The sequence below is a fragment of the Gopherus evgoodei genome, chromosome 10 (assembly GCF_007399415.2).
Source record: "Gopherus evgoodei ecotype Sinaloan lineage chromosome 10, rGopEvg1_v1.p, whole genome shotgun sequence".
NCBI classification, from domain to species: Eukaryota; Metazoa; Chordata; order Testudines; family Testudinidae; genus Gopherus; species Gopherus evgoodei.
The window spans coordinates 18,092,218-18,116,432 of record NC_044331.1 but is presented as its reverse complement, the minus strand read 5'-3'; the positions used below and the strand labels follow the sequence as shown (position 1 = coordinate 18,116,432).

The window sequence follows — 24,215 nt, the reverse complement described above, 5'->3', positions numbered from 1 at the left end:
GTCACTCAGAAGTTTGTTATTGTAGCATGGTTTCAGCTGACGTCGAACTTATTACACCTGTAGTCTCCATTCTTCACTTCACTTCTGGGTGAAATTCAAGATGCTAGTTAGTCCATAGATCACCTCTCTCCCCATATCCCACAAGTGAGAAAACCTGCATTTGGAAGTAAGGCTTAACTTACCTGTCCCAAAGGTGAAGTTTCCTAAGCTCATGCCAGATATGCACCTGGGCTTTAACTTGACCAGTTCTAGATGTAAAGTGAACATCTTTTTCTAGGCTTTCCACTAGCTACTTGCATTGCAGTTGTCTGGCATTGAGCTCATTAGTTAGGTTTTCCTGGCTCGTGGCCCATTAGCTAAATCAATGCTACTAGAAGCATATGCTGCTTGGTTTTGGAAAATGCTGCTCACTTTTTAATCTAAACCAGGGGTTCTCAAACTGGGGGTTGGGACCCCTCATGGGGTCGGGAGGTTATTACATGGGGGGTCGCGAGCTGTCACCCTCCACCCCAAAACCTGCTTTGCCTCCAGCATTTATAATGGTGTTAAATATATAAAAAAGTGTTTTTAATGTATAAGGGGGCGGTCGCACTCAGAGGATTGCTGTGTGAAAGGGGTCACCAGCACAAAAGTTTGAGAACCCCTGATCTAAACCAGTAAAGTGTTCAAAGAAAACATGGTGATAGCTGCCTTATAAATGCCTGTATAAAATAATGTGTGTGCGGCTATGCTTTCCACATTCTTATCTTTGTCTTAGTGTTCCCGTACCTGTGGCGGAGGGACTCAGAGTCGCACTGTTCACTGTAAGCAGTTGTTGACAGATGGAACCTTTCTGAAACTCTCTGATGAGATCTGCCAGGAGCCTAGAGTGTCTGCTCATAAACTGTGTGCCAAAGTTGATTGTCCCCCTCAGCTAGTTATAGGGGAATGGTCCAAGGTGAGTGGTCCAGAGTAAGAGCTCACTAAACCTCCCGATACAAAGGGAACTCAAGGGATTTCTAGCTGGGAGACTACCAGATAATCATTAAAGTACATGGAGTAGTGTGGGCTCCAGAGGGAATGCAGTTAGGCAAAAGGCCCTACCCACCCAGTTGTGTGGAGGAAGGAGGTAGAATGCTTCAAGAGGCCTGCTACAACAGATGATCCAGGTGTACCCAGCCCCAAAACATAGCTGCCTACCCTTTCTGCCCTCATGTTTAAACTGAAAAACAAGAGGCCATAATGCTTCTTGTTTGTTTCCAGTGTGGTTGCACCAGGTTGGAGCATGTTTAGCTTCCAACCACTCAGATTTATTCCCTAGTTCAGGGGTGGCCAACCTGAGCCTGAGAAGGAGCCAGAATTTACCAATATACATAGCCAAAGAGCCACAGTAATACGTCAGCAGCCCCCCATCACTCGCCTTCTGCTCCCAGCACCTCCTGCCCACCGGCAGCCCCGCCAATCAGCGCCTCCCCCTCACTCCCTGCACCTCCTGATCAGCTATTTTGTGGAGTGCAGGAGAGAGGGCAAGGGGGAGGAGTGGGGATACGGCAGGCTCAGGGGAGGGGGCAGGAAGGGGTAGAGTGGGGGCAGGGCCTGTGACAGAACCAGGGACTGAGCTGTGAGCATCCCCCGGCGCAATGGAAAGTTGGCCTCTGTAGCTCCAGCCCCGGAGTCAGTGCCTACACAAGGAGCTGCATATTAACTTCTGAAGAGCCACATGTGGCTTCGAAGCCACAGATTGGCCACCCCTGCCCTAGCTGAATTTCTGAAAGGCAAAATAGTGCACTGAATGCTATTTTTCTCCCTGTCCTTTAATCCAAGCCTCCAGTTTCCTCCTAAAAAAGATCCACCAAAAGGCATAAATATAGTTAAAGATTACAATTAAAAATCCTATCCAAATGCAATATGAACATGCAATATGAACCTGAGAGACTTGGCCCAGGCAATTTAGAACTAGAACAATAACTAGAATTAGAAGAATAACAAGTCTCATTCTGCATTACATCCACGTGGGACAGTAAGAAATACTGTCATTTTCCTAGAATTGTTTCTGAGCTGTTTGGTGGAAAGAGTTAGTCACTTTATATTCATATTGACTTAAAGCCTGGAGAGCGCTTAGAGCTTTGGATGGCACAGGGATCCATATGAAACAGCATCCTTTCAAAACTTCACTTTAAAAGTAGCATGTAGGAGACAGGACACAAAATTCACTCTGACTACATCCTTCCTTTTGCAGTGCTCGCTAAGCTGTGGTGTTGGAATCCAGAGAAGGAAACTTGCCTGCCAAAAGCTAACTGCAAAGGGCCAAAATGTCACATTAAATGTATCCATGTGTAGCAGGCTCCCTGCTTCCTCACTTGTAAGGTCCTGTCACGTGAATGACTGTAACAGTAAGTGTGTTAATTTACCTAGTGCCCTGCTGATTTGAAATTATCAAGTAAAACCTGTGTATGTGCTGCTCAATTAATTCATTTCTCTATCCTTGCTACATTTCATAACATTACTGATCTGAGAGCAGCTTAGGCATTGTGATCACAAGACCAACAATAATAGGATTGTTTTAACTTTATGAAATGTATATCTTCTCAGCCCAAACCAATGGTTCCAGTTTAAATTTTTTTAAATGTAATATATGAACACATGATAAGAGTTTGGGTTGTTTTTTTTTGATCTCTCTGTGTACTTTGCCTGGTTCTTATTTACCCTTTACACCATTCTGATGGCGTAAAGATGCCTTTGAGTGGGAACAGATTATTTTTATACCTGCTATAGAGCCCATTTACGCTGCCAGAGCAGTAAAAGGGGGCCTTAGCGTAAATGAGAATTGGGCCCACTGTGTAGCTGTTCAGTGTGTGTTCTTAGAACACTGGGTGTTACACTCCCGTCAGTGCTAAAAGTTACAAAACTCCCATTCCGGTGGCAGGTGCAGAAATAATTTCTATCAGGGCCTAAGGGAGTGTGAAACCTATTCCCTCTGGCTTCACAAGGTGTTTTGAGGGCACAGTCGCAGAAGGAGTAGATGCCTTTTTAAAAAAAAAATACAATATTTAGCTCATTGCTTCTAGAAATGTTCGCACAAAAAATGCATGTTTTGTAATTTGAGCATGATCTTGTCATGATAATGATTGTAATTGTGCTAACAGCACATGCGAAATAGTCAGATAGACAATTATGCTAACTGCACGTGTAAAATAGCCAGGTAGATGTCTCTTTTAGGTATAGTTGTAGTGAATGCATGTGCAAACATTCCCTCAGTGTGGGCCTCTGTTTTTCTTCCTTCAGAAAGGAGGATATAAATTTGTGTCTTTTTAAAAAAGGCTCTTATGAATGGCCTAAATGTCAGATACAATTTGATAAAAGTCTGCTGAACATAATACATTTAATGACAACTATTCAACTGAAAACATTCACTCTAGGTTTGGAAGAATTGAAAGTTTTGCATCATACAGATCTGTAAATATCCGGTAATATGTGCGGGCTTTTTGGGTTTGATCCAGTTAATGGTCTTGTCCAGAAATAGCTACTTCATTATGCGTTTTCTAGCTTTGTATAAATGGTTATTCACAACACAAAATAATTGTGCAATTCTGATTCATACATAATATGAAACTTACTTCTTTTCCTGGACTTCATTTCAGATTAACATGCCAGACTCCTGAGGTTCAAAACACCACTTAAATAAAGCCCCATGGACTTTCAGGAATGTTCTTGGCATAAGGTTTAATAAAATATTTTGAGCTGCTTATCTATCTGAATTTAATTAATTGTGGATAGTTGAATGGCAATGTGGTCTGCAAATTGCTTAGTGGAGAGTGATGTTAAAGTAACATTGTCAGCTTCCATTGTAGTAAGAAGGGAGCAACACGTGAAGACATACAGTAGTTATTAGGGCAGGCAATGGGGTGCAGACCGAAATGATGAAAGAGGGCTAGTGACTGGCTTCTCCCTTCAAGTTCTCAAACTGTTCAGCACAAAGTTTTAAATTCATTAGACTCTAAGGCTGGATTCTGCCTGGCATTTACATGAGTACACAAAGGGTGAGAGAGGAGAGCATACTCCAGATCCTCACTTTGCTTCTTGCACCAGGGACCAGGGACAGTAGCAATCTTGGGATTCATAGGAACATTCAGGAACTGTTTCCTCCTACTACATCCAGGGGCTCAGCACAAGTCACCTGAAGGGAGTGGGTGGGAGACAGGAACTTGGCATCACCCCAGAAAGTAGAGCTCGAGGCTACAAAGAGGAGAGCAAGCTGCGCTGTTCTAAGGGATGGTGCACCATGCATACTCTGTCACCAAAGCAGGGCTGCTTTGGGAGAGGTGGTGCCTCCCAGAACTTGCACTGAAATGGCATTCTTCAGTGCCCCCTCCTCAAGACTCAGTCTTCAGGGCACAACTGAATGCTTACTATCTGCTTATGGTGATGGGGCTTGTCAGTCTGAGCATGACTCCCTAGACACAGTATCTGGGCATGTTCTTTACTTTATGAAGGCCCAATCCAGGCAGGAATATCTTTGGCTTCCCAGGTCCTGGGAAATAGCTTACAAGCTTACAGTTTACAAGCCAGATCACCAGTTGGTAAAAATGTGTGTAGCTCCATTGGAGGCAACAGAGTTACACCAGTTTACACCAGCTGAGGATCAGGCCCTGTGGCACTAGTGCAAGCTAATGTATTCAGTAGGTTTACCTTTCATGGAATCCCTCTCAAAAAGCCCACCCCTTCCAAAGCTGCAAATTATGATGCTTCCAGGGATCCAAAAAGTTCATTGTGGACTATTCTCCTGCAGTCCACAAAACTGAATGCTCTCTCACTTCTAACTCTGCCACCCGTATGTGTATGCGCGCACACACATGCACACACACACACCCCCTCTGTTGCTGCAATGCTGAGAAGAATTGATGCAGTCTTTCTTTAAAAAAAGTGAAATTGATCAGTCAGACTTGAATGTATTTATAAACACTCATTGGGTTTAATTCTGTATTGGAATAACTAATGTAAACATAGCATAGCACAAAGTATTTTGTGTGTATAAAGTTACACTTATTGTGTATGTATGCAGGGTTTTGGAAATTGAAGCTTTAACACTGGAACATTTTCATTAAAACAAATATTTTGAGCCCAATAGTTATTAATAGCAGGACACTCAGTCATAAAATAGTTGGTTGAGGGAACCATGTATCTGGATAACAAATACTGATTTAAGAGCTATGTAATTATGAAACCAGGATATCCACATTGGTCAGAACTCATTAGCCAAAATATCGAAAATAACTACAGTATTCTGTTTTATAAGCATAAGAATGTACTCTGGGGTGTAGTTCATACAGTGTGCACACTTTCTGAATGCTTGAAGCATTTAGCTTTTTACCTCTTCCTTTACAACATATCCAAAGCATATGTATATGATATCTGAAGCACTCAAATTTTTGCAATAACTTGCTGTCAAGGTTTGTCATTTTTTTTATGTTCTCACCAAATGGTAGAGTAGTAATGATTTTAGATTCAACCAAATGCAGGAATGTTTGATTAATTTGTCTATTCTCTGACTCATTCAAGTCATTCTGCAGCTTGCTGGGTTTTGTTCTCTGTCACATACCAACAGAATGGGTCACTAGTAAAAATCGAGTGTTCTCCAGCACCTGTCTAGGGAGTTTCCTGACTCCCCTGGCTGGCCAGTTTAACCTTGCCTTGCACAGAGGGAATAGTCGGGGCGTATGCTTCTGCTGCTTTCCTTCTGCATTGTTCTGTTTCTCAGCTACCTAATGTTTTCTTAGTAAGATTCGTTCCGCTGATCAGAAAGGGGCAGAGTAGTTACCAGTAATGAGTCAACAAAATGGTATCTGAAATACTGCAGTCATTTTCACACTGTGGTCCTCTATCTATCCGGCTACTGCTGGGAAGGCCTGTCTTTGGCAATAGTTATGGAGGCAGCTCTTCAGAAACCTTGTTAGGTTTAAATTCCTGCTGTGTAATGCAGGAGGTGCCTCTCCATACTCAGCGTTCTGCCTCTGCACCTTCCTGCATGAAGCTCTCCTCAGTTTTCTCTTCAGCTTGTCTGCAGGCATCTTCTGACTTACCAGCCCTCTCGGGATCTGACTTTTTTCTCTCTTTCTCTCCCCCTTCCTTCATGTATTGCTGACCCCTGCCAACAGCAGGACTCTGTGACCAAAGCCTCTTCAAGCCAAAGAAAGTGACCACTCATTCAATGATAGTAGCATGGCCTTCTCTGTTCCCTCACTGCACATTCATTGACTCCTGTTCTCATCTCCTGGCTGCTGTCAACTTGATCTCAATCTGCCTGCCAGCCAGTAAGACCAGCCGGCCAGCAGGTCTTACAGCCATAGAAAAGAGATTCCTGCTTTTTCTAATGGACTTTGTGTTATCCAGACACCCTGCAGTTGCTGCAGTGTCCAGATGTGGGAAAAGTGATGTTAAGCTCTACCGTTTATTTGCCTTTTCCTCTTCCTTTACCCTTTTTCTTTCCCCTTCAACAGGCAGCAATAAGAATAGCAGATATATCATGCCTGTCTTATTGCACTGTTCCCCCTCTTCCAAGTATTGTCCTCTATACAGATATGTGTGATAAGTGCCTTCTCATTGATATGATAAGAGCTGCTGGAGGTTTAGAGAGAAGCAGGAGAATGCCTAAATTGGGGCCAGAAAATTTGACCATATCATTATTCCTATTTGTGTATATGTGACACAGATAAAAAGTCAGCAAGTTTGGAGCTGACCTGAATCAAATCAGAGAAAATGCTGTGACCAGCATTCTCAGAAATGCAGAATTTGTTAAGGACAGTGCCAGTGATTCAGTCTTTTCAACACTTGATTGCTGTTTCAGAGATTAAACAAGAAATTAAACCCAGGCGTCCAGAGAAACATGCTGCCCACGGACCTCAGATTGTCAGTATACACCGAGTCTACATACAGACACGGCAAGAGAAACGCATTAATTTTACCATTGGAAGCCGAGCCTATCTGCTTCCAAAAACATCCGTTGTAATTAAGTGCCCAGTACGAAGGTTTCAAAAGTCACTTATCCAATGGGAGAAAGATGGACAACATTTACAAAACTCTAAAAGACTTGGCATCACTAAGTCGGGATCACTGAAAATACATAGCCTTGGGGCTACAGATATCGGAGTGTACAAGTGTATTGCAGGCTCTGTGCATAAAACATTTGTTCTCAAACTTATTGGCACTGACAACCGGCTAATAGAACCTCCAACTTTTAGAAAACATGCAAGTGAGACCAGTGGTACAGATCATAATGAAGCCAACAGCTTTGGAGCCAAATGGCATAAAATGAGCAAAATGTGGCAAATATGGAGTAAAAAGAATGAGCTGTATCTCGGTGATGGACAAGTTAATGATCAACCATTTCTGAGAAATTTTGAAACCCATGTGAGTAATTCAGCAGAAGAATACAGCCCTCATGTGTTCAAGAACAAACGTCTGGAGGCAGCAATTCTTCAAGGTGCTTACAGCATGGATACTGTACAGTTTGAAGAACTGATAAGGAACATGAGTCAGCTCATTGAAGCTGGAGAGGTCAGTGATGATTTGGCATCCCAAGTCATATATCAATTAGTTGCTGAATTATCTAGACCATTACAAGTTACTACTGAAAAATGGAAAGGCTTGCATGAAGAAAAGTTAGCCTCGAAGCTCACTGGTAAATCACCAAACGTATCTGAACGTTTCAACACAAAAACCCTAGACAAGCTGATGTTTAGTCAAAAAGGACCTGGTATTAAAAGGCAAAAACAAGTTCCCAGAATTTCCTTTAATAAAACAATAACTGCACGAATTGGAAATACAGTTTTTCTGACCAAAAATACTAGCACTGTCAATTTACTGTGTGAAACTACAGACATTAGTGAGCCAAAATATACTTGGACAAAAGATGGAGAAGCATTAAAATCCTCTGAGAAGTAAGTAAATATGGATTCTTTTGGTTTTATATGGATCTTATTGTGTTATTGGCAAAAACTAAAATCTAGTGTGTTGTGTAATGTCAAAAATGCATTATTGTGAAAATGAAGTAAATGTGAGCACTGTGCTTTTCATCTCTTTCTTACAAAATGTATACTTCTATTTGAAATGTGTGTCCGATTGTCTCACAAATCATTTCATTAAAGAAACAGTGCACATATAATGCTATGATATTATATGGCAGGATTGATTTTTATACCACAAATGAGGCTATACTGTATGTGTTTTATACATTCTACCTCAAGTAACTTATCTGCATTAGAGAATAGACATATACTAAACTAAATATAAAGGGAAAAATGTGTGAGAGCATTTTTGATATACCATAGAATAGAGAGAGTAGTTCACAGAGAGCAGTTATCAGTGGTTCACAGTCAAGCTGGAAGGGCATATCAGTGGGTCCCACAGGGATCAGTTCTGGGTCTGGTTCTGTTCAATATCTCCATCAATGATTTAGATAATGGCCTAGAGCAGGGGTTCTCAAACTTCATTGCATCGTGACCTCCTTCTGACAATAAAAATTACTACACAGCCCCAGGAGGGGGGACTGAAGTCTGAGCCCAGCCGAGCCCTGCCGCCCCAGGTGGGGGAGAGGGAGCAAAGCCCGAGCCCCACCACCTCAGGCAGGGGGGCCAAAGCCAAAGCCCAATCTGAACCTCACTGCCTAGGGTTGAAGTCCTCAGGCTTTGACTTCAGACCAGATCCCAGCAAATCTAAGCCAGCCCTGGTGACCCCATTAAAACAGGGTAATGACTCACTTTGGGGTCCCGACCCACAGTTTGAGAACTGTTGGCATAGAGAGTATACTTTTAAAGTTTGTGAACGATACCAAGCTGGGAGGGGTTGCAAGAGCTTTGGAGGCTAGGATTACAATTCAAAATGTAATCATGTATGTAATTTCACATAGCAAGCCTCTGAGTGCGACCACCCCTTGTACGTTAAAAACATTTCTTTTAATATATTTAACACCATTATAAATGTGGGAGACAAAGCATGGTTTGGGGTGGAGGCTGGCAGCTCATAACCCCTCCATGTAATAATCTTGTGACCCCCCCCCCCAGTTTGAGAACCCCTGATCTAGGCAAACTGGAGAAATGATCTGAAGTAAATATGATGAAATTCAATAAGGACAAATGCAAAGTATTCCACTTAGGCAGCAACAATCAGTTGCGTACTTACAAATTGGAAATGACTGTCTAGGAAGCAGTACTGCAGAAAGGGATCTGGGGATCATCATGTATCACAGGCTAAATATAAGTCAACAGTGTAACACTGTTGCAGAAAAAGCAAACATAATTCTGGGGTGTATTAGCAGAAGTGTTGTAAGCAAGATAGGAGAAGTAATTCTTCCATTCTACTCTGCGCTGATTAGGCCTCAACTGGAGTATTGGGTCCAGTTCTGGGTGCCACATTTCAGGAAAGATGTAGACAAATTGGAGAAAGTCCAGAGAAGAGCAACAAAAATGATTAAAGGTCTAGAAAACATGACCTATGAGGGAAGTTTGGGAAAACTGGGTTGGTTTAGTCTGGAGAAGACAAGACAGAGAGGCAGCATAACAGTTTTAAAGTACATATAAAGTTGTTACAAAGGAGGAGGGAGAAAAATTGTTCTCCTTAATCTCTGAGGATAGGACAAGAAGCAATGGGCTTAAATTGCAGCAAGAGATAAGCCAATGGAACATTAGGAAAAACTTCCTGTTAGGGTAGTTAAATGCTGGAATAAATTGCCTAGGGAGGTTGTGGAATCTCTATCATTGAAGATTTTTAGGAGCAGGTTAGACAAACACCTGTCAGGAATGGTCTAGATCAGTGGTTCTCTCAAGATCCACCGCTTGTTCAGGGAAAGCCCCTGGCGGGACGGGCCAGTTTGTTTATCTGCCGCGTCTGCAGGTTCGGCCAGTCGCAGCTCCCAGTGGCTGTGGTTTGCTGCTCCAGGCCAATGGGTGCTGCAGAAAGTGCCACGGGCCAAGGGATGTACTGGCCACCGCTTCCCGCAGTCCCCATTGCCCTGGAACGGCGAACCCCAGCCAGTGGAATCCGCAATTGGCCGAGCCTACGAACATGGCAGGTAAACAAACCAGCCCAGCCCACCAAGGGCTTTCCCTGAGCAAGCGGCGGACCGGCTTTGAGAGCCACTGGTCTAGATAATACTTAGTCCTGCTATGAGTGCAGGGGACTGGACTAGATGACCTCTTGAGGTCCCTTCCAGTCCTATGATTCTATATCAGATAGGGGGATCACTTAAAAAGTTCCTTCGAGTTCTAGAGATATTACCAGGGCTAGTATTATTCACCATTTTATGTATAGGAAACATCTCTGAAAATTTTACTTTCTCTAACAGTAGAATGAAGTTTTAGATGCGCCCACTATACATAATTTGTACAACGTAGTATTGTTTTAGAAAAAAACCACAAAACCTTATGAACTTTTTAATCCTTCATTACCTATAGATCTTTCTATTAAAGATAATGGAATGTCAAATTTTAAAAGGACCCTATATTATAACCACAGTTTGGAAATATTCTTGGAGAAAAGGTAGGGCAACGTGTATTATCAGATATTTGTTCAGTTTTGAGCAAATATTTTTACTCCACTGCTGGTAATTGAGAAACTCAACTGATAATATTAACATTAGCTTCATGGTTTAGCCTGCTGAAATTATAACTAGCCTTTGAGTAATGAAGAAATTATTCTGAAATGATAACGGCATTTTTGGATATTTCTCAACATACGTAACTGATTAACCCAATTGCCAAGAAAAATATAGTTCTGTACGGCTATCAATTAAAGCAAGGATGCCAAAAATAAGATTTTTTTAAGAATGAAAATGTTTTTGAAGTGTGATGCTCCTGCCAATTGTTCTTCAGTTTGTAGGACATTTGTAATTTCCCATTATTTGTTGTAACTGATGTTTTCATTTTTGGTATGTGTTTTGTTGATATGTAAGTATCTTTTTTTTATTTCTGTCTACCATTATAAATTGCACTTTCTAACATAGAGATCCTTACCATTTTAGGGTTTCACTAGCAGCTGGGTCTCCATTCCCCTCTTTTTTGTAGTAAGATATAGATACACACACACACACACACACACACACACACACACACACACACACACACACACACAAAGTATTTGTCTCTTAATATATATTAACATAATATATATATTATATAATATATTTTGAAGATACATTAGTATTTGTCTCATAATATATATATTTCTATATATTATGAGACAAATACTAATGTATCTTCAAAATATGTTGTAGGTGTGCGTGCTGTGCTATACAAGTATTAATTTGCCCCAGAGGTGGGGGAAAACGTTTTGTCTCATATGTGGAATAGGACTTAATTTGTAACATGCTTTTATGTTTCCCACATAAGACAGCTTTATTTTTGTACGTTTAGCCAATCAAGTAGGATGTCAGAGCAACAATTTATTTATGTATGCATTGGTGCACACTGTAGCTGAAGTTACTAAATGCCGGGAAATCTTTCCCTTTGTTCCCCTTGAACAAAGGGAAAAAATATAAATACACCAGGCTGGCATTCTCAGAATCTTCCCACATGGTTTCGGGTCATGTACCTTACCACTAAGATACTAGGAAAGAGGTTCAGATGGAAAACAGTATTTTGTGGAAAGGCTTCAGCTTTATTGCTAATGGGAAAAAATAATTACAAACTATATCAATACACAAAGTCAGGTAGCCCTTAAAATTGTAAATCATTGATCCTTATTTCCTCCCCGAGCTGAGAACCCAAGGTCTCACCAAATGCCAGGCCTAAGACTTTCCATAAGTCATACCTCAGCCATCTTGCACGTGTTGTTCCCAAAACTGCTGGTCTGAGGTGACAAACCCACTATGCTCTAGAGTGCTTTCGATGGGACTTAAAGTAATTTTTTCTAAAAATTGCTCATAATTTTTTATTATTTTCCCACAGAAATTTGTTCATTTCAGGTCCAGTCCTGCCACTTCCTCTGTGGGTATGGGAGGGTCTCTTAGCAGCAAAAGCAGGGTTGTTCTGCTGCACAGTGAGGAGGAAGGTTTGCAGATGCTGTCCATCTCCTGCATGGCTAAGACTGCAGCTCCACATTGCTGTTGGAGAGGAGAGGATAAGTTGGAGGAGCCATCACTGCATATATCCTTCAGTGCTTCTCTTTGCCACCATAAAGGGGGCACACTGAAGGCATGGAGGCTGCTCTCCTCATTGGACCAAAGTAGCTTTTACAGGGCAATTCTGCTTCTGCTCTGTATCCCTGATGGGAAGATTCTTCCTCCTATGTTCTTGAAGGGACACTTGGTTTACAGCTGAGATATGTGAGCTGGGCACGGGATTTGTTCCTACATGAATAACCCTTTTTTCCCCCTTAAACATTCTTCAGAGTGGTTTTGGATGTCACTGGAAAAGTACAGATTCTCAATCCTACCCAAAAGGAACTTGGAGTGTATGGATGCATGGTAGTCAATGACTTTGGTTCTGATATGGAAACTTCTTCACTGTTGTATGCAGGTAATGCTGATCTTGGCATCTATAGTATCATGAGTGTCATTTCTTTGTTTAGCACTAACACCCATCCTCTACTCCCAAATCTGGATTGAGTTTGACTGAATTAGTAACTAGAAAAAGGGATTTCTGATTGCTGTTAAATTGTAATTCAACTAAAACCATGCCAGCCATGAGCCAAGTTAGCTGATTTGTTCACCCTACTATCAGTATGTTTCTTTTCAACCTTAATTCTGCTTAAATGATAATAATTTTAAATACAAGGTCTATAAAGCACATAAAACTTGAAATAAATATATTTTAACTTGATTATTTCTTTTCTTTTCTTTTGAAGAGACTCCTGTCATTTTGTCCCCTGGAATAAATGTCTCAAATCTGGAAGGTAGTAATCTCTCTGTAACTGTTGGAGGTGTAATAATGGCAAGAGTTGGAGCAAACATTACAGTTGAATGTCCAGTGACAGGTAAGCAAGAACACCATTGGAGTTCCTTGTAGCGTTGGAATAAGAAGCTCACCTGGAGTCTTGAAAAAAGTTATTGGTAGCAGAAGAACATGATTCCTTTTTACTAGACATGGTCAGCCTTGGTCACTCCTTTTCATCTCTCTCTATTTGTTTTCTCCAGACAGACAGACGTACACACACATGCTGCCTCTCTCGCTTTGAAAATTCCTTCTTCCATGAGATGGTCTGTGACCCAGCACAGTGTTTAAGGACCATAAAACTGATGCCCATCTTAGGTACTGGCTCCACAGCCAGCTGACTTGCTCATCAGAAAATTTCCTGCACCATTGTAGTCTGTTGCCTCATAGGAAATACTCATGTCTGGGCCATATAGAACTGCAAATAAAATCTCCAGTCTCACCTTCACAGAAATTTAAATTTGATGGTAAAATAAGTGTGTCTATTACAACCAGCATTTTGCAGCTGCAGGAAAGAGACAAGGAGGATGAGGCTTATAGATTCCAAGTCACAAAAGTCTGTAGAGCTTCTTTAGGTCAACACCTCTGGAGCAGCAGTTATGGCTAATAGAAGTTACATATATTAAGTACCGTATATACTTGTTCATAAGCCAAATTTTTTTAGTAAAAAAGGGAAGCACCAGAGAAGGGGATCGGCTTGTGAACAGGTATAGAGAGGGAGAGGTGGGACACAGCCCCTCCTCCAATGGAGGGAGCAAGGAGAGGCAACACAGCCAGCGGAGCCAGGAGGGAAGAGGCGGGGCCAGAGTCTCTCCGCTTCTGGCTACGCTGCTCTCCCCCCAGCCTCCGAAGCAGCTGCAGCTCCAGGGCCTAGCCATACCACTTGGCCTAGCCCCCCAGAGCAGGCTGTGGCTGCCTGGCCCAGCCAGCTGGAACATGCTGCGGCTGCACTGCCCAGTCTGGCCTGCCAGAGCAGGCTGCGGCCATGCTGCCCAGCCTGCCGGAGCAGCTCCAGCCAGGCCAGAGACATCCTCCCCTGGACCTCCCCAGATAAGATGGGAAGGGATGGGATGGGGAGGGTGCGGGGGTCCCAGGCTAGGGGTGGGGTCATGTGTGGAGTGGTCACAGGGGTTACTCCCCTGGCTCCCAGCTTCTCCCCCGAAAAAGTTTCCCCACCAGTTGCTGTCCCAGCCATCAGGGTAAGCAGCTGGCGTGCGGGACACTTTGTTTACTTAGGTTTACCTCTGTGCCTGCGGACGCTCGAGGTAAACAAACCATGTCAGCCCACCAGCAGCTTATCGTGATGGCCCAGGAGCCAAAGTTTGCTGACCCCTGAATTATAGGGTCGGCTTATGAACGGGTTATAAAAATTTTCCATTTTTACTTATCCATCTTGGGGGAGTCAGCTTATAAACGAACTGGCTTTTGATTGAGTATATACGGTAATTTTGTGTCTCGTCTTATTTTCTTTATCTCGCTTTGTGCAGGCAAGGTAGATATCTTACCTGTTAATCTCTTCATCACTGTACTTTAAACTAATCACCTTAAAAGTTAATTCACCATAACAGTAGTACCCTGCCAATTATTTTAATAAAATATGCGTCAGTATTTGGTGTCTTGTTTAATCAAGAACATGAAGGTGAATGTTCAGCTAGCACATTGCCAATAAGTTTGCACTAGTACTTGGAAACAATGAGAGTTACAACTAATTGAAAATAAATGGTTAGATAAGTCAGTGTGCCATGTCCATTTTTATTGTTTTTGGGAAACTGTATTTGCGGTTGTCCAGAAGAAAGATGTTGATATTAGACCAAAATAGTGATAGAAATATATGAAAGTAGAGAGTTCTACAAATAGCTTTAAATAGTAGTGGTGCCAGACAGACGAATATTGGGCCATGTGGCCCTGCTTTTCGCTGTTCATACCAAGGCTCTTGCTTTGGGGGAAGTAATATTTTCCAGCTATATTTTGGCAACTCTTTGTACAACTGATCTGTATCTCAGATTCAGTAGAGTTTAAGTCGCACTGTTAGTATTAATTTTGTTAGGATGGGTGAGCCTGTAGTAATCTAAATATCAATGAATATTCACACATGGGACTTTTAATTTCCACACACTTTGGAGTTGTGTATGCTAATGGGGCAGGCTTTAGTTATGCTAAAACTGACACCACTGTTGACTTAAAAATGATTTATCTTATTGCTTTATTTCCTGTAATTGCTGAGGAAGTAGAAGTTATTATTTTTGAATTAGAAATGTAGCTTGGACTTTTTAAAACTTCCATCAAATGAACAGCAGAAAAATGAGCTTAGAAAATGAGGTAAGGACACTTTTTCTGTCTTCCTTTCATTAATCAAAAATAGTGCACCACTGAATTGCTCCAAGAGTAGAGAGTTAAATAGCCTTATTAATCTATTTTATTTAAAGAGAGGGGAACAAATCTTCCAGAGTTTTGCTTTTTAGCAAAAATGATAACTTTTTTAAAGAATGTTAGTAACACAATGTTTACAGATTTCTTCAAACCCTGGTGAAAATGCAAGACACTTTAGGGCTTGATCTCTGAAAAGGTGCACTGGAAAAGAATGAACTATTTCTCTGTACTCTGTAAGGACAGCACATTTAAATCCGGATCCTCCAAACACTTATGCGTATGCATAACTTTGCTCATGTGAGTAGTCCCCATGGGGTTACGTCACGTGCTGAAAGTTGAGCATGTCCTAAGTGCTATGTTGAATGGGGGCCTAGCTGAGGAATAAGCAATTTTTGACTAAAATTGCAGTTTCCAAACTGCTTAATCCATATATCCAGGAAAAGGAAATAATGTCCTATGTTATGTTATTGACCCCATCTTTCATATCCTACTTGTGAAATGGTTTAACTGAAGCTCGTGTAGTAAATAAAACATATTCAATACTTTGGATAAAATAATGGCTTTGCTTTTCATGCAAAATCTTCATAGTTTCATGATTACAAGTGGACTGCCAGCCAGGAGACCTGGGTTCTGTTCCTGATTCTGCCATTGACTTGCTGTGTAACTAAGTGGTGTCTGAGTTACTTCACTTGCAAACTGGGGATGTTGATATCTTCCCACATTTGCAGAGTGGTTTTGAGACTTTAGAATGACAAGTTATAAGCACGTGGTGTTGTTACTTTTGTATTTACTCATCCCTCAGGAAATCCATTTGAAGGAGTATCCGATGGATATGATATCAAATATAGGTCTGTAGGATTTATGGGTTTATGCTGTCCCTAGCCTCTGTTTGCCAGAAGCTGGGAATGAGCAACAGGAGATGGATCACTTGATGATTACCTGTTCTGTTCATTCCCTCTGGGGCACGGGGCACTGGCTACTGTCGGAAGACAGCATATTGGGCTAGGTGGAACCTTGGTCTGACCCAGTAGGACCATTCTTATGTTCTTATGAGTGTACACATTCTTTCTCCTCATCATCGGTACCTACAGATAATGTTGATTAGAAGGTAGGCTTCTTAGAATCATAGAATATCAGGGTTGGAAGGGACCTCAGGTGGTCATCTATTCAAACCCCCTGCTCAAAGCAGGACTAATCCCCAGATTTTTACCCCAGTTTCCCAAAATGGCCCCCTCAAGGATTGAACTCACAACTCTGGGTTTAGCATGTCAATGCTCAAACCACTGAGCTATCCCTCTCTTGCCCCCCTTCTTCTTTTAGTATCCAGGAGACTGTGATTAGTCCTGGAGGTGTTTTTTCCCCCACTGTCCTTTCTCATAAGTAGGCAAAAAGAAGGATACATTAGCTCAGCTGTAATGTCTGACTTCTTTTCTGTGAATGACAACTTGCCTGTTTTTGTACATTAAGTGTAACCAGAAAGGGCTCAGCAAGGTATGCTGGGGTGTGCTCAGCAAGGGCCCTATTCTGCAGACCTTGTTCATGCAGCTGTCCCATTGATGTTGAGTGACTATGGTTGCCATTTAGATGCTTGCCATGCCACAAAAAAGGATGTATGTAGGGAAGACCACAAGGTGTCTGTGTGTGCGTGCCATGGCATAGTTTATGTAGTTGGCAGAATTTTAAAATGTTTAAATTTCTTGGCTTTGGCGTTTTTTAAATTGAACCAAATTCTACTTTCAGTTACAGCTGTGTAACCCAGGGGTTTCTCTCTGGGAAATTCTTTACATATTGTACTTTTGCACTCTGTGTCCTGTTGTGCACACACTTCCCTCTCTCTTGACAGTGCAGTCCATGTGGATGTCCATGTAACAATTTTCTTACTGCAACATACAGAAAATATTAGTTATGGATCTGTGCAAAAATGACACCTTAGTGGTTCATTCAGCAGAACACTGTTCCACAGTGGAGAATTACTGGGGCTAGGAGCAGCCTGCCACGCAAACCGGCATGCCGAGAGCCGCAGATGTGAGGATGGGGACAAGGATGAACTTTCTAGCATCCCCTAGTGGCCAGTTAGTGACTGTACAGTATACTGTGTAAGTGAATTACTCATGATCAGAGCCTATAAAAATAATGCCTCTGAATAGAATGCTTTGGGATGCTAGGTTTATTAGACTGTGTTACATGAAGCAATTTAAGTATCCATTAACATCATCAGACAAAAAGGTTTAATATTATGTAATATATGCCACATATTTTTTCCTGTCTCAGTTTCATTTATTTGATTTTCTCTCTCTCCAAAAGACTTTCTCTCATGCGCTAATCATCAGTTTCGAATTACAAAAATAGAGAGATATCGTGTAAAGCATATACTCTAATAAATAACAGACCATCAGGGCAGGGGCCAAGAAAGTTATTTCTACTGATTTGCTGAAGCTAATAGTATAGATTTCTATTTTCCTTTCAATTTATAATAATAGGTCCCACACCACATATGTTAGGAGATATTTATAACATTCTGGAGAGATTCATATTCCAATGTTATAGCCAACTACTTTTTGATCAACATATATGGTATAAGTATCAATAGCACTTGCTCCAAATTGCTCCTGGATAACATTTATTGTATTTTCAGAAAGGATCTTTTGTGATTATTACACAAAATAAACGAAACCTGTCAGACTCTATTTATTCTAAAAGGCTGAAAGTTCTAAGCTGAAGTAAAATGGGAGGTGGGAAATGGACTAATATGTATAAACTGTGCATTGTGTGCCACCTTCTGGTGAGAAAATAGAAAGGAAAGCTGCTGACTATTAAGTGGTATAGACTACATACATTTTATTGCCCCTCTGAATGAATTTCATATTGGAAGCTTCACAGAGTAGGGGACTGCACTGTAATCCATATTTTGTATAGCGCTGAATATACTTTTGCTGCTCTACATATACTAATATAATGTTAAAAGCCATTAACGATACAAAACATATTGAACCGCTGTGTTAGCTTATTAGAAGTTCTCATTTACACACATTAAACAGATATGAACCAATTATGTACCATCAGTATCAGATAAGCAATTTTGCACAGTTGAAATTGTTGCAGATGAAGCGAGCAGTTTGATCTTCCATCTATCCTTTTCATTTACTTACACTAAATGTGCCTTTGATGTTGGCATTCTATCCTTTATATTTTTTTTTCACTTCAGAAAAATCGGGGTGAGGGGTGAGAAGGATATAACAGTAAAATCCCTGGGCTTATGAATCCTCCATGTAGTTTAGCTTCCCTTTTGTGATCCTAAATGCAAATTAATAGTGGGTTTCAAAAGTCTGTATAAGGAAGCACTATAGTATTTTGTAAAAGCATCAAATATAATAGCAGGAATACAGGACAAAATGTTCCTATTCCTAATTAGCTTAATGAAGGGAAAGTGTCTTAATCTTATCTCTCTGTCCTTTATATGGACTGATTGTAAAAAGTGACCTGTTCACACTGTTGCGTTTTCTCTTTTCTGTGCTCTCTCCTCCACCTCATTTGCCTGAACTCCCTTCAGCAGACAACACACTCCAGTCTAGGAATCTAATTCCTGGCATGTATCTCTTTCCTAAGTCTTTATATTTACTTCCCTTTGGGACCATAGATATATTGGTCATTAGTGATTGAGCCTGACTAGCCTCTCCTACTGAAAAATCCACTGCAGAGTACAAGGAATGAAAAGTTGGTGAGGTTTTCACATGAAGATTGTAGCAGTGGTTGGAGGGGGCTGGGAAGGTGAATTCCCTCCACCTCTATCACTACCTCCACAAGGAATGGCTGAGAGCTACAAACCCAGAACACACAGATCCCCAGAAATCTGCCTGGATCTTGGTGGATGCCCAGATAGCCCATTTGACTTTCTGCTGACTCCTGGACACCTGTGGCTCACCAACCCCCTCCACCTCCTGGGGACAGGATGCCTCCAGACCATGGCCACTGGAGCCTCCCTAAAAAAGGGCCTAGGGAAATTATTCCACGACACTGAGGAGCTCTCCATCCTGAGACTGCATGACCTTTTTAAGACAAAAGAAACATGAATTGAGGCAATGTTCATCTTGATCAAGGAGGAGGCCTGGTCAGGGACAATTACACTTTAGAAACTAAAGGCCATTGATGTGGACACAAAGGCAAAATAAGGCCAGACAAATGCATGAAATTAAGTGGCAGGCTGCAACTTTTATCAAACTTTAACTCAGGAGGGGTGTCACCAATATTTTCCTGTATCAGGCATTTAATTGGTTCCTGTGTATGCATTACAGGGCTCCTTACCATATAACCCATAACTGGCACAAGGTTTACAGGGCTCCTAAACATATAACTTATAATGTGGGGGTGGCTCTCCTCAGCCTACTTCCAGGACCCAGTTCTCCCTTAATCCTAGCATCCTTCCCCATGCACGGGGGACAGAGGGTGCAGCACAGTGGGAACCTTGGCCTGCGAAGACCACAAAGTCTCACCCTATCACATGAACCCAAGGTCCATCACTGAAATCTCAGATATTTTACCTCTAGGAACCATTCATTTTATACTCTTAACCACACTGGAAACTGGCTGCAAGTTGCGACAAATAAACAACACTGCCTTAGTACCTCAGTTAGGCACTAAGCACCTTCCTACTTAAACCACAGTGGGTTGTAGGTGCTGCAAGGAAGACAAAAAACCTCCCTGGTCCTTTGCCATTTGCCCCAGGCGAGAGAAAATTCCTACGGATCCCCTAATCACACGATTGGCTCAACCCACAGCATCTGTCAGGCCGGGTTCCCATTCCTAGTTCAGGTGGGTAGGGTGAGCTGCTGGAATGGAGACGAAAGAAGTTCCACATGACGGCTTCACTGAGCTGAATCCTGGGAGCAGGAAAATGCTGGCCAGTCAGCGCTCCTGTCTTCCAGCTGGCCAATTGATGCCAGAGACTTCCACAAGAAGGAGCTACCTATTGATCCTTGGCATGCATCTTGCTACCGAGACTCTCACCCTTTCACCACGTGCCCCATCAATTTTCCCTACACATTGATGCATGTGGGTGTCATTTTTCCCTGTTGTTTTTGCTCGGGCATAACTCTCTGAAGTCAAGGGTATATTGCAGGATTGCAGTGTTTGGTTCCACCAAAATCTTTGTCAGTGGTATTACTTACACTTGCAGCTCACAGGTATAGAGGCAAGATAATTCAACAATTGTCTGAATTACTGTTGTTGTGATTATTTTGGTTTGTAGGGACACAGCCAGACATTATGAATTCTTATGTTGTCCCTTAGAAATAGGTCATGATGTTCAAAAATGACACTAGGCTCCTAAATCAATATTTAGGTGTCTGAATAAGGAACTGACTTAAAACCTGAGCACCAAGCAGCTCCCATTGACTTCAGAGGGAGCTGATGAGAAGTTAGCAGTTTTGAAAGTAAGTCCATTTATTTGGATGCCGAAGTAGGGATTTAGGAGCCTTATTTTAGGCTCCTATTTTTAAAAACCTTGGCCTTAAATTTCAGTAGATGGAGCAGAGATTGCAGGGCCAGCCCACAACATTTTGGTACCTGAGGCAGGGAGCTCAGTGCCCCCATGCCCTCTCACTTGGGCCAAAACTTTTAAAGGTCTCAATTCTGTCTTCCTGTTCTACTCCTCTCATGGTATTGCTCTGCTACCTATCCCAATAAAGGAGAACTAAGAACTTAAAATGCCTTGTTCAAAAATTGTAAGTAACACTTAACTTTCAAATGCCTGAACAGCAAATGTAACTTTTCTTGTCTTGCATAGTAAACACTGGCATTTTTGTCTGTTTGAATAATCAAAATGGTGCTTTCCATGCCGACTAGCTTCCCTGTCATTGTGGAGCGTAGATGCCTTTTTATTAACTTCAGCTTGGAGAAGCTGCATTCTCCACTGGCAACTGTTACAGGAAGTGTTAGAAGTATGCGCAGAGCACCAAAAGCATTTGGAAAGAGGATGGTCATCTTATTTGTGCACCTATATTCCAGAACAGCCTTTGGAGTTGATCCTGCTGAAATATATCTTGAAAGAGTTTTCAGTTCATCATCACCTAAATCACTCGCATCAATATTGTGCGTGTCATCATGTGTCAACACTGTCTCTAGTGCCTTGCATTGCTGGTGTAGGTCTTCAGGTATATCATACAACATCCCAAATATACTGCTGTGTTCCTTGAACTTCCTGAAACGTTCAACTGACTGTATTGCACAATTTAGCACCTGGTTAATGAATTCGACTTTGAGTTGTTGTTTGGGGTCTCTTATGGGATTATCCCGTGCCTTGTAATCAAAATGTCATCTTCTTTGGTGACTCTTGTGTTCTTGAATGGATAGGAAAATAGCTTCAGTGTGAAGTTCCTCTGCCAACTTCTGTGTGCTCGTCAGAGCATTTCAAAATCCCTCATCTGACTGGTAAGACTGTCGGTATGACTTTGCTTTGTCCAGTTGTTCCATTGTTCCAGATATATCAAGGTCAACACCTTGGAGTCTCTTGCTTACAACATTTATTTCAAACAGTATGTCATGCCACAACACTAAGCCACATAGAAATGTGAAGTTATGTATGTTTCTGGTGATTCCATTTCCCTCTGCCACTGTTCTCTCATGAACAGTCCCTGTCAATAGCATTATCCTCCAGAATGACAACTATGGCATCATCTATCTTCCCAATTTGGTGTGTGTTAGGCTTTATCGCCTCATCTTGACTTTCCCATCATGTGACACTGAGTGGTTTCAGTGTCCGAGAGGACGTTTCCAGATGTTGCTTCAAAATTTGCCATCGATGAGTTGATGCAGAGAAAAATACATAGATGCTTTGAATTACATTAAAAAATTTAGCAGCCTCACTAGAAGCTGATGCTGCACCACTGACTACTAAGTTCAATGAATGAGAACTGCATGAGACAACAAAAGCTCGAGGATTTAACACTCAGATCCGTGTCTGCACTCCTCTGTTCTTTCCTCTCATGTTGGTACTAATATCGTAGCCCTGACCTCTCATGTCAGCTATCGCAATTCCCATATCTTCCAGCTTTTTAAGAAGCACATTTGTCATGCCAGCTCCTGTAGTGTCATCAATATCAATAAATTCTAGAAAATGCTCTCTCTGACAGTCACCATTGCAGGGACATTTTCACTATGTTCTGTTGTTACAAAATGCACCACTAAAAACATTTGTTCCATGTGGCTGATGTCAGGTGTGCAGTCCAGAATAACAGAGTAATATCTTGCTGACTTCAGATCTGCCACAATCTTCTGTTTGACTTTTGCTACCAGTAACTGTATGATCTCATTTTGAATTGTTTTTCCGAGGTAGTGGTGTGTTTACATTTCTTGGGTGGTGACTCTTCTTAGATGCTCCTGGAGTACAGTATCAAACTCAGCCATCAGCTCCACAATTTTAAGGAAGTTTCCATTGTTTGGCACATACAGCTGATCTGAAGTGCCACACAGTGTTAAGTTTTGGGTAGCAAGCATTCTCACAATGGCAATGAGCCTTTTCAGAACATTTTGCCAGTAAACAGACCCTGATGGAATCTTCTCTTGATGCTGATAATCTATGGTGGCCTTTAACCTTAGTCTCATCTCAAGCTCTTTCCATCTATGGTGATTTGCTGCCTTCTCATGGCATGCCAGATTTCTACCCAGATTTTTCCAGTCCTTTATTCCTGTAGAACCCAATGTGGCTGGAACATTAGACAGGAGAGTTTGCAACAAGAACAGTATGCAGCATTCTGGGTTTTTGAGTACATAAGCCATGGCCTCTCCACTTTGTCACCATTGGGGATTTCACGCCAGTAATGTGTTGGATGGAAACTTCTATTATCATTGTCATTAGGGAACATGAAGTTTTTCATTTGCTGTGGCCCGTGCAATACAAGGAAGTCCCTCAGGCTACTGCTCAAGTGGGTCCACAGTCCTGGATCATCTAGACTTAAGGAACTAAACTCAGCAGAAGTTGTTTCTTGCGCCTCCACCACACTCTTCTGTGATCTACACTTTTCTTCAGGAACGTGCATGGTTACATCCACTTGAGATGGAGATATGGATGCTGCAGTAGCTGCCAGGTCACCTGCACTCTGAGTAACTGGAAGATCAGGCATCTGCTCACCACTCTTATCCTCACTGGGTCTGGAAGGCTCACCATGAACATTTGTGTCTGTGTATCTCAGGATAGCTCCTTCCTACCTCGATAGAAAAGCTTCCTTTGCTGCTTTCTTTTTCTGAATGCTGCCCCAGAGGGGCATTTTCTTCTTTCACTGATGACTGCTGTTCTGTGCCAGCAATAATGTCTCTCAACACTCAATTGAAGGGGACAAATAAGCAGGCTGGTAGCAGGGCCTGAGTGAGGGAAGATATCAGCATCTTAAGGGCCTAACTGGCCCCTACTACTTCAGTTGACTGCCTGTTCTCCTCAAGTGGGTTCAGGGAAGCAGCAGGAAACAGGAATCTCCCTGAGAAGCTGGTGTGAATCAGTCCAGGCTCCTGGGGGTGCTAGAGAGGTACATAAGAGGCTCCTCTTCCTCTTTCTCCCTGCAGCTCCTGCTGCTTTCTGTTATTCCCTCTCACCTTTTCTCCTGCCTGCCTGTCATGTCTCTTGTGCCCTCTTTCCTCCAGCACAGCACTCCACCATCTCTGTGCATCTAGAGCAGAGAGAATACATGTGCACCAGCAGCAGACACAATTTTCTACACTCTGGGTCCTAGTGGTGCCCTCCTCTCCCCCCGCACAGTCTAGCACCTGAGGTGGCCGCCTCAGTTCACCTTATGGTAAGGCCAGCATTGAGAGATTGAGTTCTCCTTGAGTGGCAGCTAGAGAACCAAAGGGTGGCGCAGATTCTGCTCCTTGTGAAGTCAGTGCTAGCTTGCAATGAACTTCAATAGAATCAATTATTGGGTCCATAGAAGGATTGTGACCCAGCATTGCTCC

General features: G+C 42.1%; 1 protein-coding gene across 3 annotated transcripts in view; it reads left to right on the top strand.

Annotated features, from left to right (window-relative positions):
• The window catches only part of ADAMTSL3 (ADAMTS like 3), a 292,061-nt gene that overhangs the window by 242,796 nt on the left and 25,050 nt on the right, over positions 1-24,215 (top strand). For all 3 annotated transcript variants that reach the window (XM_030578650.1, XM_030578651.1, XM_030578649.1), the window contains exons 19-23: positions 758-937; positions 2,219-2,372; positions 6,824-7,916; positions 12,361-12,488; positions 12,817-12,945. In XM_030578650.1, the coding sequence (XP_030434510.1) occupies positions 758-937; positions 2,219-2,372; positions 6,824-7,916; positions 12,361-12,488; positions 12,817-12,945 (1,684 nt within the window). The remainder of the gene's footprint in view (positions 1-757; positions 938-2,218; positions 2,373-6,823; positions 7,917-12,360; positions 12,489-12,816; positions 12,946-24,215) is intronic.